Source organism: Anser anser (assembly GCF_964211835.1).
Source record: "Anser anser genome assembly, chromosome: 1".
Lineage (NCBI taxonomy): Eukaryota > Metazoa > Chordata > Aves > Anseriformes > Anatidae > Anser > Anser anser.
In genome coordinates this window covers 102,787,188-102,805,583 of record NC_139720.1, presented here as the reverse complement: position 1 = coordinate 102,805,583, position 18,396 = coordinate 102,787,188, and the positions used below count along the sequence as shown (strand labels likewise).

The window sequence follows — 18,396 nt, the reverse complement described above, 5'->3', positions numbered from 1 at the left end:
GCTACTCTAGAGCTGCTTGTTATTTATACCTTTAAGGCCAGAAAATGAGAGAGAACCTTCCACTGAATCACATTGCCTGTAGCTTGCTAATACGAAGTTCTTTCAATCAACTGCAAGCTTCACATTTCAGAAAAAAAAAATGTTAAAGCTTGAAATATAACCATATAATTAAAAAGCTGCTGTATTTCATGTATTGCCTGAAATATATAGTACAAAGTCCTTGCCTTGTGGATCACAGAATCATAGAATCATTCAGGTTAGAAAAGACCTCTTTAAATCATCTAGTCCAACCTTTGACATAGTACTGACAAGTCCACTAATAAACCATGCTACTAAATTCTACATCTACATGTATCTTGAAGACCTCGAGGGATGGTGACTCAACCACTTTCCTGGACAGCCTATTCCAGTGCCACACAACCCTTTCAGTAAAGAAATTTCTCCTAATATTCAACCTACACCTCCCCTGGAGCAACTTGAGGCCATTTCCCCTTGTCTCATCACTTGGTGCTTGGGAGAATGTGGAAGAGTGTGAGTCTTCAAACTCATCATTCTTCTCCTTTTATAATCACCATGGTATGCACATAAAACACATTTTGTGCCCACAGTACCTCTCTCTTCTTGGTTGAGACAATGAGCTCAAGAAAGGACTGATCTTCAGCCCAGGAGTCAATCTCTGTGAGATCATATAGCACAGTGGTCAAGGGTCCAAAGGACCAGAGATTGTGCTTCCGCTTCTGCATAAGGTATTGAAACATCTGGGGAGATAAGAAGTGGGGTGAAGATATCAGAAGCTTTCCAGTAAGTATTTGTTCTCATTGCATATACACTGAAGTGTGTAAAAACTATGTATTACCAAATATTTTCCTTGAACTTTGTTATTGTCGTTCTCACGTCTCTCAGAGACAATTATACCTTCCAGCAGGTTAAGAAAGGGAAGAATTTCTGTCGTCTCCCATTTGGTTATTAGCTCATGTTTGAAGTAAAGAATGAAGTCCTTAGCTCTAGTCAAACTGCTGAAGTTATTTGTCACAGTAATGTCTCCAAAGTATAGATTTTATTTGTTGGTTAGGAAAAAAAAATAAAAAATCCATTTATACTTTTCTACAGGTTGTCAGGAAAGAGGTATGGAAAGGAATACGGTCCTTTGTGGATCTACAGAAGAAACACTGACCATCTTCGTCTTTTTGTTAAAAGGAAAGATGAGAGTTTATATTCAATATTGAGATCTTATCTCCAAATAAGTGTCTGTAGATATCTGGAGAACTTCCCTTCCCATCACATTTAGGGTAACAAAATAAAGATAAAAAAACAACTTTAGTCAGACTTTTAAAATATGGCTGGAGGTGGATATTTTTGCTAACAGTTATTTAACTGAAATGCTTCAAAAATTAGATCAAAAGATCTATTATATAACCATTAGTTCATGTCATTAGGATGAAGAAATTTCTTATACAGGTTCTCTGGTCTTATATAAGATTTCCAGGGAAAAATAAATAAATAAATAAGTAAAAGAAGGACTTGTTTTGTATCTTCTACCCACTAACAGTATGCACAAACTCCTTTGCTCTGTGTAATATTATTTCAAGTTCTCTGTTTCTGAATAAAATCTTTAGAATAGAAGCAACTGCATCATACAAACTCACCACAGTGTTGCCCTCAACTCCAGCCAGTTTGAATGGAGTAAGCCCCTCATTGTTAGAAATCAATTCAAGTGATCCTGGTCCTTCTTTGTTCCTGTCATATGAAAGTATCAGGCTGTACATGTGGCAGGCAAATGTCTTATTAGGCTGGAGAACCAAGATGTGAAGAACAGTGTTACCTGTGAAGGAAGCAGAACAGATAAAATACATTAAATAGCCCAAACCTGTGAAAAGACTGGCAATAGACTGATGCTATTAACAATGGCTTTCATTTTCCTCACAACCCACATCCCAAATCTGTTTGTAATGAGAAAAAAATATGTGTGTACATAGATGATAGGGTCTGATTTAAAGTGTCCAGATCCACTGTATGCAATTCACTAGGCACATACCCAGGTAATCCTGAGCTCTAATGTCAGCTCCATTTTCAATGAGCAACTGCACAATCTCCTCATTTCCCACACAGGCAGCAAATGACAAAACATGCTCTCCTGCAAAGAAAGGAACGGGGGGGTCAATATTAAGACCCTAGCAGGCAAGTGAGGTTGAAGCATTCTGAGGAAAATCTATCCACGTCACAAAGCCAGAGGGTATAAAAGCAATCTGTAAAAGTAATCTGTGCAGTTCCTGCACCACTCCTCATCCTACTCAGAAAGCACCTGTCTCACACAACATTGAAAGGGGGGAGTATTCTTTTCAGTAGAGTATGTCCATAAAAAGGATGACAAGTGAGTTACAGTATATGCTGCTACAAAGAAATTACATTATATTTTTTAAACGAGATATAATTTCTGTATACATGCAAATATGTAAAATGTATATGATCTAGGTATTTGTATTATGTAGTATTTACATACTTAGATGGAGCTTTACTATCAGCTAAAAGGTGTATGAATGATGACCCCTGAAGACAGAAGCCTCCACTTATGCAGTTTAGATGGGGAGCAAAGCAAGCCTCCCTCATATTCCCTCATCACTCTGTTGGTTGCCTCCCATAGCAACAGGGGAAGAAGATAAAGATGTACCAAAATAGAGAAGATTCTGGGAGCTGCGTCTGAAGAAGTGCCCAGTGGCCTGGGCTGTGCAGATATTGGCCCCTTTCTTGAGTAAAGCTTTCACCAAAGTGATGTTCTGGTTCACTGCTGCAATGTGGAGAGCTGTCTGCCCTGTAAAACACAGAAATAAAACCTTGCCTTCTAAGAAAGCAGCATTTCACACATGGTAAATCCAAGTTTATCGGGATTGCATCCATAAGGGGAATATAATTTTGCTTTGAAGTTATCCCTGTTGTGTGCAGCAGACTGGAGACATCCAGTAGTCTTGTTCTACTTAAATCTTTTTATGAATTAATGAAAAATGATTTTACGAACTGCCAACAAAATCTGCAGGATGCAGTCAGTAACAGCAACCACATTTGTTTTTAATCCCCATTATTTGTCAGTGAAAGAACTATTTTTTGTCCTTTCAGAGATCTTTTCTCACTATATGAAGGACATTGAATTGCTGGAGTATGTCCAAAGACAGGCAATGAAGCTCTTGAGAGAAGTCTTATGAGTAGTGGCTGAGGGAGCTGGGGCTGTTTAGCTTGGAGGAAAGAAGGCTCAGGGGAGACCTTATTGTACCTTAAGGCAGGCTGCAGTGAGGTGGGGATCAGGCTCTTCTCCTAAGCACTAAGTGTTAAGACAAGGGGAAATGGCCTCAAGTTGTGGCAGAGGAGGTTTAGGTTGGATATTAGGGGAAATTTCTTTACTGAAAGGGTTGTGCGACATTGGAATAGGCTTCCTAGGAAAGTGGTTGAGTCACCATCCCTGGAGGTCTTCAAGATACATGTAGATGTAGAACTTAGTAACATATTAGTGGACTTGTCAGTACTACATTAGAGGTTGGACTAAATGACCATTCAGGTTGGAAAAGACCTTTATGAGTCTATGTAGACAACCCCTTTGGCACATAGAGAATCATAAGATCATTAAGGTTGGAAAAGACCTGCAAGATTATCTAGTCCAACCGTCCCCCTACCACCAATATTACCCACTAAACCATGTCCCTAAGTACGACATCCAACCTTTCCTTAAACATCCCCAGGAATGGTGACTCTACCACCTCCCTGGGCAACCCGTTCCAATGCCTAACCACTCTTTCTGAGAAAATATTTCTCGTAATTTCCAACCTGAAGTTTCCAACATGACTAGATGTGTCTATAGCAAAAAGCAAAACTCTACATATTTTTGCCATCCCATTGTAGCCAACAGGCCCACCTGTATTTAAGGGTTTGTGAGTTGCGCATTTGCATGTTTGGTACATGCTAGTTTTAATATAGTCCCATCTTCCACAAAGGGTCAGGAACCATTTGTATATTGGTTTTGCAACGTAACACTTCAGTAATATATTGAACCAAGCATGGCATAAGCCAGTTTCTGAAATAGAAACAGCTAATACCTCCTCCCTCCCCATGCAGGGAACCCTTTCCCATCCTCATTCCTTGAGGTGTTACCTTTATAGAGCTCTGATGTCATCTTCTCATTGACAAGCTCTGGAGCTGCTTCCATCAGAGCCACTGCAGCCTCCACGCTATTGTACAAGGCAGCTACATGAAGGGCAGTCTCCCCTGTTGCACCTAGAAAGAGTAAGGGAAGCATGTGAGTCATCTAGACATTTAGCTAGATGGGACAAAATAAGATATGGATTTATTGGGGCGGAGAATTAGGGGAATGCTAAGTTCTCCTTTGAGTACTGCCAGGTGCCACCTCATCATACATGGTAATGGCCACATAAGTGCAAGTGACAGCAGACTCGCACATCAAGTAAAATGTAAAAAAAGGCCTGTTCAAGCTGTAAAACTCTGAACTTCACCAACCATTTAGGATTTGATGACCTGAGTTAGAGAACTCACTTTGTTGCAAAGCTGCTGACATACATTTAAAGTCACTTGATTCTGCCAATGCAAATGTTGTAACAAACTAACTTACTACTATACTCATTGTAGCAGGCTCTTGCTTTCCCCAGAAAACAATTTAGAGCAAAGAATTGCATTACCTCTCTGGTAGATATCACATGTTCCATCAGTGAGAAGTTTCCTAATGGCTTGGAGGTTGTTCTCCTTGGCAGCCTGGAGGAGTGGGGACTCACAGATCCTGCAGTCAAGTAAAAGTGGCTGCTAAGGAACACAGAGAAACACATGGTGCCTGTCTACAGAACATTTCTTGAGAGAGTATGAACCTTCAAAAATTTCCCTAAAAGACAAGTAATGCACACCTACCATTTGAGGTATTTTTGAATGCAAGAAAAAAGAACCAGCAAAAGCAAACAAATGCAGTGCTAAAACAAGCAAGCAAGCAAGCAAGCAAGCAGCTAGTTAGTTCATCACCTCCTATCTTACTGATGCTCATCCATATGGTGGCAGCAGAGGGAAAGCTAGGAGAAATGAATAACTAACTGAAATGTTTCTGGTTTATATAGCCCACATTTTGAGGCCCAGAAGATACTCCTCCTGCCAGTAAGCTAGTTATCTCAAGAGCCAGAAGAAAAACAAGTAGGTAAAAAAAAAAAAAAAAAAAAAAAAAAAAAAGCACAGTTTAGAAAATAATAATGTTTTAAATGTTTTTTAAAAAATCTGCATCTGAATTTCTCCCATAATGAATAGAAAAGAAGAAGTACAAACAAGCATTCCCTGTGTGTCTTGACAAGGAAGGAGATCTGAAATAGTTACTCATCAAACAAAGTTATGAGGAAAATTGAAAAGCTTAGCTATACTATTTTTTCTCTGATGTTGAGAAAATTGAGGAAATTAACAGGAACTAGAATGTATGCCAATTCTAGAAAAGAGCATGTCATCAGACATGTTCCAGACCAAATGATTCATTTATAGTTGAATAATGCCTTTGGCGCTTCCACCAGACTGGGTTATTTTAGTAGTTCTTTGGTGTTGATTAAGAATTTACAAGTACAGTCACCAACTTCACTAGGTCCATTGATGCAAACAACAGATTGAGGGAGGTCCTCCTCCTCCTCCTCTATTCAGTATTGGTGAGGCAACGCCTAGAGTACTGTGTCAAGTTCTGCACTCCTCAGTATGAAAGACATATGCAGCTCCTAGAGAGAGTTCAGCAAAGGACAATGAAGATGATTAAGGGAATGAAGTATCTCTCATATGAGGAAAGACTGAGAGAGTTGGGACTGTTTAGCCTAGAAGAGAAGGTTTGGGAGAGATCTCAAAGTGCATGAATATCTGAAGCTAGGATATAAAGAGGATGGAGCCAGGCTCTTTTCAGTGGAGCCTGGTGACAGGACAAGAGGCCATAGTCACAAACTGAAACACAGGAGGTTCTGTCTGAACTTCAGGAAAACAGTTCTTTACTATGAGGGCAACTGAGTACAGGCACAGGTGGCCCAGATGGCCCAAACAGGCTGTAGAATCTCAATTTGGGGGATAATTAAAAGCTATCTGGATACGGTCCTGGTCAACCTGCTATAAGTAATCCTGCCTGAGCAAGGGGATTGGAACTAGGTGACCTCCTCAACCATTCTGTGATATTCTAGAAAGTACAAAGTTGATCACAGTGGTGGATAATCAACTCTTTTAATTTAGTGTAGCCCTTGGCAATATTCAGTACTTCTTCAGCTTCTGTTCTGACATGATGTCTGTAAGCCAGCTGCCCTCAGCTGCTAGTGTAAAAATGGCAAAACAGGAATCTTTTAACTTGGAAACCACATCTCCAAATTAGAATTAAATTTTAAATATTTAAATAATTTATGTGTTGTTGATGTTGTTTTTAAATATGTCCAGTTCATCAGGTTTGAATTCTTTGGACAGGCATTCTTTCAGTCTACTTCATTTGTCTAAAACTTAGGTGATCGACCTGAGCTGGTCACCTGGGTACTCAGTACAGTCAGTGGATAGAGGTGTACCTGTAATGCACTGTAGTTAGTGAGACTGACTATGTAGTCTATAGTGGTTTAGACAAGCAAGTTATGCAAGATAAACTTCATGCATGATGTGATTCTAGATGTACTGAGTTCTGCTTCTTCACAGATACAACACAGCTGTTGCAGAGCTTTACATTTGCTTGGGAATCTGAATAAACTCAGTCCTCTGCCATGTTTGTCACTCATATTTACACTTCCTTTTACATTTTACCACCTGGGTTGCCTGCTTGCCCATGCTACCCTTGGTAGCAGGCTGAGAAGGGCCAGCAGCCTCAGATTTTGTGGCCATGTCTAATTAGCAAATGAAGTACAAAAAAAAAATAAAATAATAATAATCTGTAAAACAAGCAAAAGAATAAAAGAATAATCATGGTGAATGATCAGTGAATAATTCAGCATAATTTATCTGCAAACTCCAGCAGAAGGAGCTGTTAAGTCTCTTTTAAGACAAATATGAGTGGAGCAACTGGCTTTCATCCCCAGGTCTCACAGATCCTGAATGGGGTTATTGCACTCATTAACATGGACCATACTTATGCTTTTAAATTACAAAGAATAAACCAGATCTATAGGTGATGAGGAACACCCTACAAACCTGCCACCTAGGATTTTAACGTGCCCTGTTATCCCAAAATATAAGGATAAAAAGCAGGAAAGTCTAACTTTGGGATGCTTGGAGAAAGACCCCTGGCAGAGTATCGAGTGTACTTGAGTACGACTTTTATTGTTGTTGCCTTGGTTTTGGTTTCTTCTGGGAAGGATGGAGGAGTTAATATTGTGACAGAGCTGGGTCACAGACCTGCTTCAGTTTCAGGAAAAAAAAAAAGAAGCAGCATCCAGTTTCCCAGAGGAGTTAGGAAAACCCTGAACCAAAAGAGACCAAATGTTTTCTATAGTAAATAAGAGAGGTATTTGCAGAGGGAAAAATTAAAATGGTATGGAAAACTTGAACAACAGGTCCGATCTCTTCCTATGAGTTAGCCAAACTATCATACAAAATATCTCATAAATAAAAACTTATTTACAGTTTTCTTATTTACTGTCTTCTGAGAAGAACAGAAAATTTATTTTCAATTATATTGTTGCTGTACTAGTTACTCACAATGTGTGCTTGGTCGTTAACCAAATAACCTCTGCCTGTTTTCAAAATGAATTGCAACCAAAAATCACAGACACACACACACACACACACACACACAAGAACAAATGAACTGATAATTTGGGGTTATTATCTCTGCTATCCTACAATATATTCAGATTAATCCTTTCATTCATAAGAGATGCCAAGGTAGATTCCTTTGATTTTCTTCTTTTTGTCTGTTTAAAAAAAAAAAAAACTTAAGTAGCCGAAGTTCAAGAGCTAAAGATTTAAGGGGATGAAAGACCCCCAAATCCAAAAGAAACAGGCTATGTCTCATGAGTTTTAAGTGTGAAATAGCAAGAGAATACTCTCTCCAAATGGGTTAAGTCCATCTTTAGATCTGTGTTCAGATATAAGTTTTGTGCTTTTATCTTGTCTCTGCTACCTTATAGTACAGATTTTTAATTTATTCTTAATCACCTAGCATGGCTCAGGTGATGTAATGTGTGAAGTGGAATAAGTCTAACTTCAGCCCTCTTCTTTCTACCAGCCACATTGTGTTCTTTTACCACAGTATAACAACCTCCAGTGGACTACATGCTAGTAACAGGCACACAAAGACACATATGTTTAAAAAAAAAAAAAAATGGGATGAAAAAAGCATGTGGGACAACTACATTGGTCAAACCATAAACTTGAAGAAAAATTCAATGCTTTCTCCTTGTGATGCCACAGATTTCTTCCTTGTATTCTGGTATTATTTAGCTGTAAGCTTTGGGCATGCAGTTTATAGAGTAAATACAGTATGTGTTTTGCATTAGATGATTACACTGACATTAGAATATATTATGAATATAACTCTATTGTAAGCCACAAGAAAGCCCACATCAGAGAGAGAGAGAGAGAGAGAGGCCTATGGTATAAGATGTTTTATCAGAACTTGTGCTTATTAGGATAATTTAATAATAAAGTCATAGGAAAACAAGCAACATAAATTCTGTGGCTTATGGAGATACATATTTCTTGCTTTAGATTATTCTTTTGAATGCAATAGTATAGACCCTTGAAGCAGAAATAATTCTTTGATATGCAGTTTTCTCTGAATTTAATCCACCTGAAATATGTGAATTCTGCACAGCTTTACAGCAGAAGGAGACTGACACACTTGGGAGACAAAAGCAAAACAAAAAGGAATATCAGAAATCCACAGATAAATAGGACTAATTTGAATAACTGTGAACTAATGGGTAAAGGCTATAGGTAAAGTCATCACAAATTCAATAAAATAAAATAAAAGTATTTATTTAAAATAAAATAAAAGTACTTCCTATTACCAACAGCATCCTATTTTCTAAATCAGTAGAAACTAGGCTAGAAAAACACTAAAGAATGGAAGTTAAGTAAAAATTCAGAATATAAAAAACCAAACTGAACAAACCATGGAGTCATTCTGACATATTTTTTTGTGTCCTTCAAATTCTTGGCCTTGCTGCTCTGAGAAGTATTACTTATTTAGCTTACTCATGTGTTAGTTGCGTTAGCTGCTAATTATATGACTTGAGAACATGGCATCCAGGATCAGGCAAATAGGGACAAAACAAAGTAGCGCTTTGAGCAAATGTTGTAAATTTCAATGTCAGTAAAGCAAATTTGCCACCTCTGCCAGTATTTTGGCCGAGGAAGACTGTTTTCCTGAAGAACTTAACTTTCTGAGGCAGAAAGTGGGAAGGAGGTGGGGTTTTCCATAGTATAAACAATGCTACAATTAATTTGTTGATGCTTTACTGGGTAGGCATTTATCCCTCAAATGACCTCAGAGAGGAGGAAGGATTGGGCAAGAGACAATGTGGGAGGACACAAACACAACACCTTTCTCAAAAAACTCTCCAAAGCTCATGTAAACAACTAATTAAATTAGAAGCTTGTTAAGAGGTTGACACCTAATAAATACTGTACTCAGCTTTCAGAAATTTAGGGGAAAATTGTCAAAATTCCCTACTTGTAGGGATCTCCAACTGGGGTCAGAGAATTGGAGCTCACAGGCCAAGTAGCAAGCTGGCGAAGAACCCAGAATTGTTGGTAAATGTCATAGCAAACTACCTGTGATGCCTCAAAAGTCCATGACGTGTGTATATACCATATGCTTCTACTCTCACTTAATTTTCAGGCCTCTAATTGGAGAAGCATTTTACTCTCATTTAAAACATACTATCATAATTTTCAACTCATTTTTAATAAGTTTAATGAATTACAACAATGTGCTGAGCATATAAATGTTGACAAATAGATGACACCAATTTAAAAAATAAAACAAATTAAGTCACATGAATCTAGAACCTTCAAAATATTTGAATATATTGAACTGTTTAAAAAAACAGTTCTGCATATTTAGCCAATTTTCTTCCTGATCCATTATGAACAGCATGATTTTTACATATTACAACACTAGTTTCTGTGTCAAAGCAGCAGCAAAGAAAAAAAAAAAAAACAGAACAGAGAGTGGATTTCAAAGATGATTCAGAGACATATTTAGATACATTTAGAGAGAAGATAATTCAGCACTTCTAAGTAAATCTGCTGTTCTAAATCATTCCTTTCATCAGCTATGGAATCAAGGGACACTAAGCTCTTACTTCATCCATTTACTTCAGGTATGTAACACCAAATGGTGCCGATGTTGCCTTATACAATCAGTTTAGGATAAAACACAGATATGTAGCTAAACAGTAGTTCTGATAGGCAATGAATGCTACAACAGTAGCGGCTTAGAAGCACACATGGGTTCTTCTTACTGAGCCCAGGGTATGTAGCTGTCTTGAGACACTTGGTGAGTGTTGATGTTGAGACAGTGGAACAGATAGTCCAGAGAACTAGTGGATGCCTGACCCCTGGAAGTGGTCAATGTCTGGTTGGATGGGGGTTTGAGCAACCTAATCTAGTAGAAGATGTCTCTTCCCATGGAAGATGGGATGGAGCCAAATGATCTTTAAAAGTCCTTTCCAACCCTAAGCATTCTATGATCACTATCAGTCAATTTTCTTAATAGATGATGCAGTGATATGCTCAGGAAGCTCTGAGTTGTTTTTCAATATAGGTAAGGCCAAAATCAGGAACACCCAAAAATCCATTGTGAAACAAAGGGAAGATAGAATGTAGGTCAGCTGCTGACTGATAGAGTCATGTAAAATAGTTTTAAATGAGATTAAGGATTTCACAAACGCTTTCTGATGGCAACATGTATCCTTCTGGATTAATGGCTTCCTAAGTACTTCTTTTAGAGTGCATCCTGCTCATTGTGTTTAAGAGGAATACAAAAACTCCATAAATCTTATCTCTGCTGTAAAAATAGGAATTTAGATTAATAGGTTTATCGTTTGAATTAAAGAGTTATGCTAAATACGTGAACTGTTTGGAAAACCAGCAATCTGAAACTGCTTTTTTCAAAACTGGGCTCACTTGAGGTGCAATGAAGCATCTGTTTCTCCTCCTTTCTTCCTTTCTCAGATTCTACTGCTTAAGTCATTCCCATTATGGAGATTTCCTATTGTATGCTACAGTTTAAGATTGGCATCTGCTAGCTTCATGCATTATCCCTACACCCATGTCAGCTACAGAGAATCTAAAGCAGTTCTTTGTAACTTGGCTATAAATTCATGTGCAGGATATTATTTCAACTTGCCCTGTTGTGTTCAGATTGTCTTTGATGAACGCTTCTTTATGGAATGGCCAAAGAAAATTCATTTTCACACTCCCTTCTGCAGCATGTTTATGTGAATATATGCAAGTCATTAAGAGAGCAGTGGATTGCTTATAGAGGAGCTAATCAGCCAGAAAGAGGATCAATCTAACAAGATGCTAAAGAGTGAGATATAAAGTAACAGTAAGAAGTGAACAGGAGACAGATGATAGGGGCTTGGATAAGCAATACAGAAGCAGGGGCAGCAAATTTGAAACTCTTATGCATTTATGTTGAAGCCCTTTCAGCTGTCAGTAAAGAGAGCTTCTCTAGAAATAAATGAAATGGGTTACTAACTACTAATGTTACTAGACCAAAAAAAAAATGATATGGAAGTCAGATATTTAAGCTGTCTACTTCACTGAGTAGCAGAAATCTTGTTCAGTCACTTCCAGCAAGGCTATCTCCTAGCAATAATATACCTTTCTTTTTTTTCCTTTTTCTTTCCTTTTTTTTTTTTTTTTTTTAAATCTGCATCTACGAGCACCCCAAAATAATCTCATGCTAGAACTGAATTAATAGTTCATCAGAGGTTACTTTTTATTATCACTAAGTTGTTTATTTAAAAAAAAAAAAGTTATCTGAAACACAACCTCTCCCTGCATCAGAACTTCCAACCTTCTTCAATAACGTATTTTTTTTTATTTCAGTTGTGTTCCTCACCCTGTGTCTAATTGCCTTTATCTATTTTTTAGTTTGTTCTTTTTATAGTTAAATAACTTCCAAAAATCAATGAGTCTAAACTATATCTCCATATCTTAGGCACTCGTGCCAAATGTGCATTTGTTTGTATATTGAGAGTTCTGGAGGACCTTTACACCAATGAAATTGAGGTATTTTGTTTTCCTTTATTAGACTCAAAAATTCCATCAAGATCAAGGTGTAATAGTATAAGAAAATACCAAAAAATCATCAGTGATGCCTTTGACTTAATTTTACATGTAGCAGCAAAATTTTTGCAACAGACTGCTCTTTTCATCTTGGCTACTCAGAACTGTTATTGAATAGTATTACAGGTAGAACTGGAATCTTCTTTTCACTGTGAACACATCTTTGGAAGCAAAAGAACCAATTAATGTTGACAGGCATTGTGGATTTTAAGACAGGCCAGTTGTATGTTAATTTGTGCACTGAAAACTCAGTAATGTTGTTTAGGCAAAAGAAAAAAACAAACAAAAAAAAACATCTCTTATGCACAACACACCTGGGAAAGATTTGTCTAGAAGGTGAAGGCTTTCTGTGTCCCCATACAACTCTTAAGCAGACCAATTCAATAACATTAAACTGACCTAACTTTTATTTGTACCATGTTTGTTTTCACAGGAGTCAAAGCACTTTACTAGAGATACCTGTGAGACTGAACAACCACAAAAAGATTTGGCAACTGAAGGGATCATAAAGCTTTCATTTCAGCACGGTTGGAGTGACTTATGCCAGTTATGCAAAGTTAGCTCCTTGCAAGTTATGTGAATTGGTCCAAGCTCCTCTAATACATTGTTTCTCATAGCACAGATTTCTATAATTAATTAATGTGTAAAAGGGCTTTGTTAATTCTGTTGAAATATATCACACAAATTAAATGTTTTATTGTTATTAGAATAATTAAATCTCACAGCATCCCAGGAAAGTCAGATGATACCAATAATCCCTGAGAAACAGCTGAGAAACACACATAAAATAGATGATTTATCAATCCAAATTACAGAGGCGGGCAATAGCAGAAAGAAAAATAAAACTTAATAGTATGGGTCCATGTATTCAATTGCTTTAATTTATCTCTTTATTATTTTTGATAAACAGTGTAATTCCTATATTGTGGAGTTTCAAAAATTACATGCTAGGAAGATTCTGTTCATATTTCCTTAGAACCTTTTACACTGAAAGCCAGATAAAAACAAACAAAACAATAGCCATCCAACCAAAGGCTCTTATTGTTTCTGGGAGATCTGTTAAGCTGTGACAGGCACGTGACTCCTCTTCACCCTCATCAGGCCTGCATTTTCATAAATATTTCTCTTTGTTAATCCCATGATTATGAACTATGTTGGTTCTTTGTTGTTGTTGTTTTAATGTTCATAATGTTCATATGCTCCAGGCTATGCAAATCCAATAGTTTAATTCCAAATTCTAGAATGCACATATGAGCTGTGACCTCCATCTTCAGGACTCCACACTGAGCTACAAGCTTGTTAAGGAGATTCTTGAATTGGAAGAGATCAGTAGAGCAAGGGATAATAAACTCTAAGTCCTCTCTATTAGAAGGAGATAGTATCACATTTCCTGAACTTGGATGTCACTTTGGGAAATGTTATACAGTGCAGGATTAAGCCAAAAAAGTACCTCACTATGGATAATGCTGAGACCAAATGCCGGTAAGATTCAATGAACTAATACACATGACAAAGGAGAATAAACAGCAACACCAGTGAAGGTGAGAACTACCAAAACAGTTAGCTTCCAGGTTTTATCAGTATTAGTTGTGAGTCAGTAAAAAGCATTCTTCTTCTCGTGCAGAATCATGACATGCAGAATTATGAATTCAGAACATAGTAGAAAAGTAGTAACATATTTACCACTGGCTTTCAATATGATAACAGTGGAATGTAATTGCTGCTTATTCCTGTATGTATTCCTTGTGTTAGTGCCATTAACATTAAGATGAATTCAAGCCGATGTCACAACAATGCAATTCCCCAAAAGAAAATGACAGGATGAAGTAAAATCTGTCTTGGTTTACAGCAGTGTTTCCACATAAACAGAGGTTTTCTAAGAGTAGATCCATACATAAGTCACCACAGGAAGTTTTCCTTTTCTGTCTTTCTACCTGTACATAATTAAGAATATGAAAGCAATAAAAGTGATTCTAGTCCTCTGCAAAATACTCCTTTTTGTTTTCTCAAAATCTGAGTATCTCTGGGGAAAAAAACATGGCTGCCTAGGACAAAATAGAAATATAGAAAGGAAAGAGCAAGACAATAAGGGGAAGCAATGGTCCTGTCCCTCCTCAGGAAAAAAAGTATTCACATATTGGCACCATGTTACTTTTGGGAAACACATACACCTACAATTGGAGGGTACAAATGTGTTTCCATGCAAACCTCATTTCATGGACAGTGAAATTATATGCAGTACATGGATTTTTACATAGAATTTTAGAAAGAAACACAGAAATGTTGTTTTGGGGACCACTGGGGTTTCACTATAATAATTGATAAGAAATTTATGATTTTTCTGTTTTTCTCTGTCAGAAGCAATGCACAAGATATTCATGGACCTGCAGCATATAACTTATGAGAAAAGTTTGAGGGAGCTGGGCTCGCCAGGCAAAGAGAAGGTTGAATGGCAATCCACTATCAGCCTACGTGAATAGGAGTGACAAAGAGGAAGGGGCCAAACTCTTCTTAGTAATAGCTAATTGGTAAACTGTTTAGTTTGGCTACAACATCAAATGATGATTTCAGAAGTTCAGACTGAACATTAGGAACAAAAACAAAACAAAACAAAAACCCTTTAGCAGATGGAATACTACAAAACTTTAACAGATTCCTAAAGAATCTCTGTCCTGGAAGGCTTTCAAGACAGACACGAAGCCGAAGTGGTGTGATTTAGTGTTGGCAATAAACTAGCTTTGAGTAGGTGGTTAGATTAGAAACCTCCAGAGGTCCCTTCCACATCCCTATGATATAAAATTGTGAAGATAATGTTATAAATATAAAAATATTAACATCTTTAGACTTTTATCTTGTATATGTTCACTTGGAGATTATGGAGGTTACAGAGTCTGAGAACTTATTTTTCAGTTACTTATGACGTTATTCATAAATGTACACAAAGGTAAACACTTCAGAGTTCTATGGAGAAAATATTGTTCCCACCCTCCCTTCCATTTTAAGTGTATTTATGTCTCACTGCTTTGAAATAAAATAGCACAGGCCTTCGTTATTTTGTCAGAAGTTAAAAGATGATGTGGAATTTATTTCCCTAAAGACAGATAGGTACAGCTATTGCTATTAGGTTATTAGACTACTTATTTCTATACATGTGTGTGTGTATACATACGTGCATACACACAGATAGAACTTTGTCCCTTGAGGTCATTTTTCTGACTTTTGGAGGAAAGAAAAAAAGAAGTTTGGAAGTAATTTTTGTTGTTTGACTACTGCAGACTTCGTGCATGCAGAAATAACAAGGAACAACAAAAAACAGATTCAGCTGGATTTCTGTGAATGCTCCTGCGTCCCTGCCTGTGGAGGGAGCAACCTTTCACAACAGTAACAAACAGCCTTGATCCAGTATTTACATGTGAAAACACAAGCAATCTTCCTGATAACTGTAAGGTCTAAGAGAATTCTCTCTGTGAGATGTAGGTAATGACACCTGGTTGGAGGAATGAGAAATAGCAGTCAAACTGAGGAATTGAATGACCATCAGATTGTGAAACAACACTGCACCCATTCTATCCGATAGTAAGGGCAACATTCAGAGAGACAGAAAGCAGAATCCCTGCAAAAAGCCATCATTTCAAACACAGCTGACTGCAGTATAAATGCCACACACACTCTCAGTTAAAACAAAACAAAACAAAATAACCTCATGTATTTCCTTGTGAGCTTTACCAGTGAAGAAGGAAAGTAAAAAACACATGCTATTAATTTGTGAGTGAAGTCCTGCACTCATGGTAATTCAATGGAGATCTAGTAAATCCACCTGTGAAAGCAGATAAGATTGGAACTCCAGAAACATTCCACTTTGAAAGAAGAAGTCTGATAAAGAACAGTGCTCCAAGGTTTTTTAAAGCTTATTTACTGGCCGAAAAGCCTAAGGGAAGAGAGCAAGAATCAGTTACAGGGAGAGAGCAGCAGAAGAAAGGGAAGATGAGAATGCTGAAATGCACCGTACCTTTTCTGCTGGAGTAAGTAGATTTCATCCAGATGTTTATCCCAGGATTTTTTGCCTTGCAGCCTCTGACTTAGTCCATTCCAGATCCGGAAATAGAAGGGCTTGCTATCACCAAATAAAGGTACCCCCATTGGATGTCACTTTTTCTTTCTCGCCTAGTTGTCTGAAAGCCAGTAATCCTCACTATGAAAACAGCCAGGTGAGGCTCCCTACAGGGCACCACTTGTCTGCCTCTGATCTGTTACACAGAGGACACTGTCCTTCAACTGCATCGGCTCATCAAAGTACATGTAAAAACACAAAATAAAATCACTTCTGCCTAGCAGACCAGACCTCAAGCCTGATCAAGTACTTAGTTTCCAAAATAGCCCAACCCAAAGGTGTGTCTGATTCAGTAACAGCTTACCAGCAGCCTACACCTCACAAAGACCCTACACAGCACTGAGGAAATCAGTACAGCATTGAAGTCCTATGCTTCTACTATTTATTTTGTTTCCAAAAGCAAGAATTCTGAAGTAATCACTCTCCTTATGTACCTCTGAATTCCTCTGGAAAGCAATCTCAAAATTGACAGCTGAACGTGTCAGGCAAAACACCTTTTAGCTGAGTGAACATGTGAGAACGTGCCCTAAAAGACACTGTGTTCTGAAAGGCGGTATAGAGGAGGACACTCCTCCCATCCCAGCTGTGTGCAAATCCCATTAAAGACATAGTCATTATAGACTCCACCTACTCTGTGTCAAACAAAATCACATCACTTCACAAGTTGGAAGAAGAGTTTATATAGATTAATGCGTAAATATTTCATATTTCATTTTCCTTTGATTTTCTACAATCTCTCATTTTTTCTCCATGCTGTTATTTGAGGAAGAACAGTCATCTTTTCAGAACTCTTGGTTTATTTATTACCATGCCAGATTTCACATCTAAACTTCTGCAAGCTCATGATATATCTTGTTTGTAGAAACAGAAGTCACCACAATCAAAAAGAACAATGCTTCAATGCAAACTTGAGGAAAAGCATCCAAAAATGTAAGATTAATTGAATTATCCAGTTTTAGGAGGAAGTGTCAGGTTAAACTGTCACTATGGGAAAAATGAATTCCTTGTTATATCAAGAGGTCAGAGCACAATACCAGCCAGAAGTTGTAAGCAAAATGGTTTTTTGTTTGTTTTTTAAACAACGTCAGTAACACATCCCTTCTAGCATTCTTGGTATAGGGGGAGGGGGGGGAGAAAAGGGCGGGAGGGGGGGGAGGGTGTGGGCAGGGAGCAACTCCACTCAAAGTTGAGCAAGATATTTAGATATTGAATAACTAAGTTAAGTGCTGTGGTAGACAAACACAATCTCCATTTTCCTGGGTTGTTCCCCCAAGCAGAGAATACTTTCTATTGTCTCTCCTTCCAGGGTAAAAACCCTGGAAGACTGCTATGAGCAGGGCAGGCAAGCAGTCACACATTCTTCCCTCTTGTGGCCAGCAGTACTGCTGTCACCCAGAGAGCTTCTTTAAGATAAAAGATGTGAATAACGTTCATCTAGCCGGTTGAGGAGGCAGATCTCAACTAGTCATGAAGGTAACAGTTGCAGCAGTCAATGCAATTCAAACAATTGCAAACCAGTATCTCTGGTGGACTCCCTAGGTTGTCATGATAGGGGAGAGGCAGAGCTCATTACAGCTCACATTCTTCAGACTGTTGTAAATCTGACTCAACAGTTTTCTTTTACCCACCAATATGAATACTGCAAAATAGTCCTTTTTATAATTCATGATACAAGTCATTTCCAAAGTTAGGAGAATGCAGAGCTGAAAGATAGCTGAAATATGGAAGAATATTGGGCCTAAGACTTTCTAGTAGGCCAGGGCCATACCTCTCAAGTACTGCTAAGCTGTAATCTTTTTTGCCAAAAACTAGGGACCTGATAAGGTGTAGTATTTGAGGGGTGTATTACAAGTCTGTACAGTTTTTGTGTATGTGGTTTCCCATACTACTGTATGGGTCTGTATAAGCCTATACAGTTTTTGTCTACATGGTTTCCCAAACCAAGAGCTTGATTATAGCTCTTGGTATTCCTTTCCGTTGCTCCTGAGTCATACTGTGACTCTAATTCT

At 37.8% G+C, this 18,396-nt stretch overlaps 1 protein-coding gene across 3 annotated transcripts in view; it reads right to left on the bottom strand.

Annotated features, from left to right (window-relative positions):
- LOC310880150 (transient receptor potential cation channel subfamily V member 5-like) overlaps positions 1 to 16,945 on the bottom strand; it is a 31,861-nt gene extending 14,916 nt beyond the window's left edge. Inside the window, exons 1-7 of one of the 3 annotated variants that reach the window (XM_083795526.1) lie at positions 16,286 to 16,945; positions 4,680 to 4,777; positions 4,138 to 4,260; positions 2,669 to 2,809; positions 2,036 to 2,134; positions 1,647 to 1,822; positions 612 to 758 (exon numbers count right to left, since the gene is read on the bottom strand). In XM_083795526.1, the coding sequence (XP_083651652.1) occupies positions 612 to 758; positions 1,647 to 1,822; positions 2,036 to 2,134; positions 2,669 to 2,809; positions 4,138 to 4,260; positions 4,680 to 4,777; positions 16,286 to 16,416 (915 nt within the window). In that variant the 5' untranslated portion in view covers positions 16,417 to 16,945. The remainder of the gene's footprint in view (positions 1 to 611; positions 759 to 1,646; positions 1,823 to 2,035; positions 2,135 to 2,668; positions 2,810 to 4,137; positions 4,261 to 4,679; positions 4,778 to 16,285) is intronic. The other 2 variants (XM_083795525.1, XM_083795527.1) reach the window with 2 other exon arrangements.
- Positions 16,946 to 18,396: the final 1,451 nt, after the last annotated feature.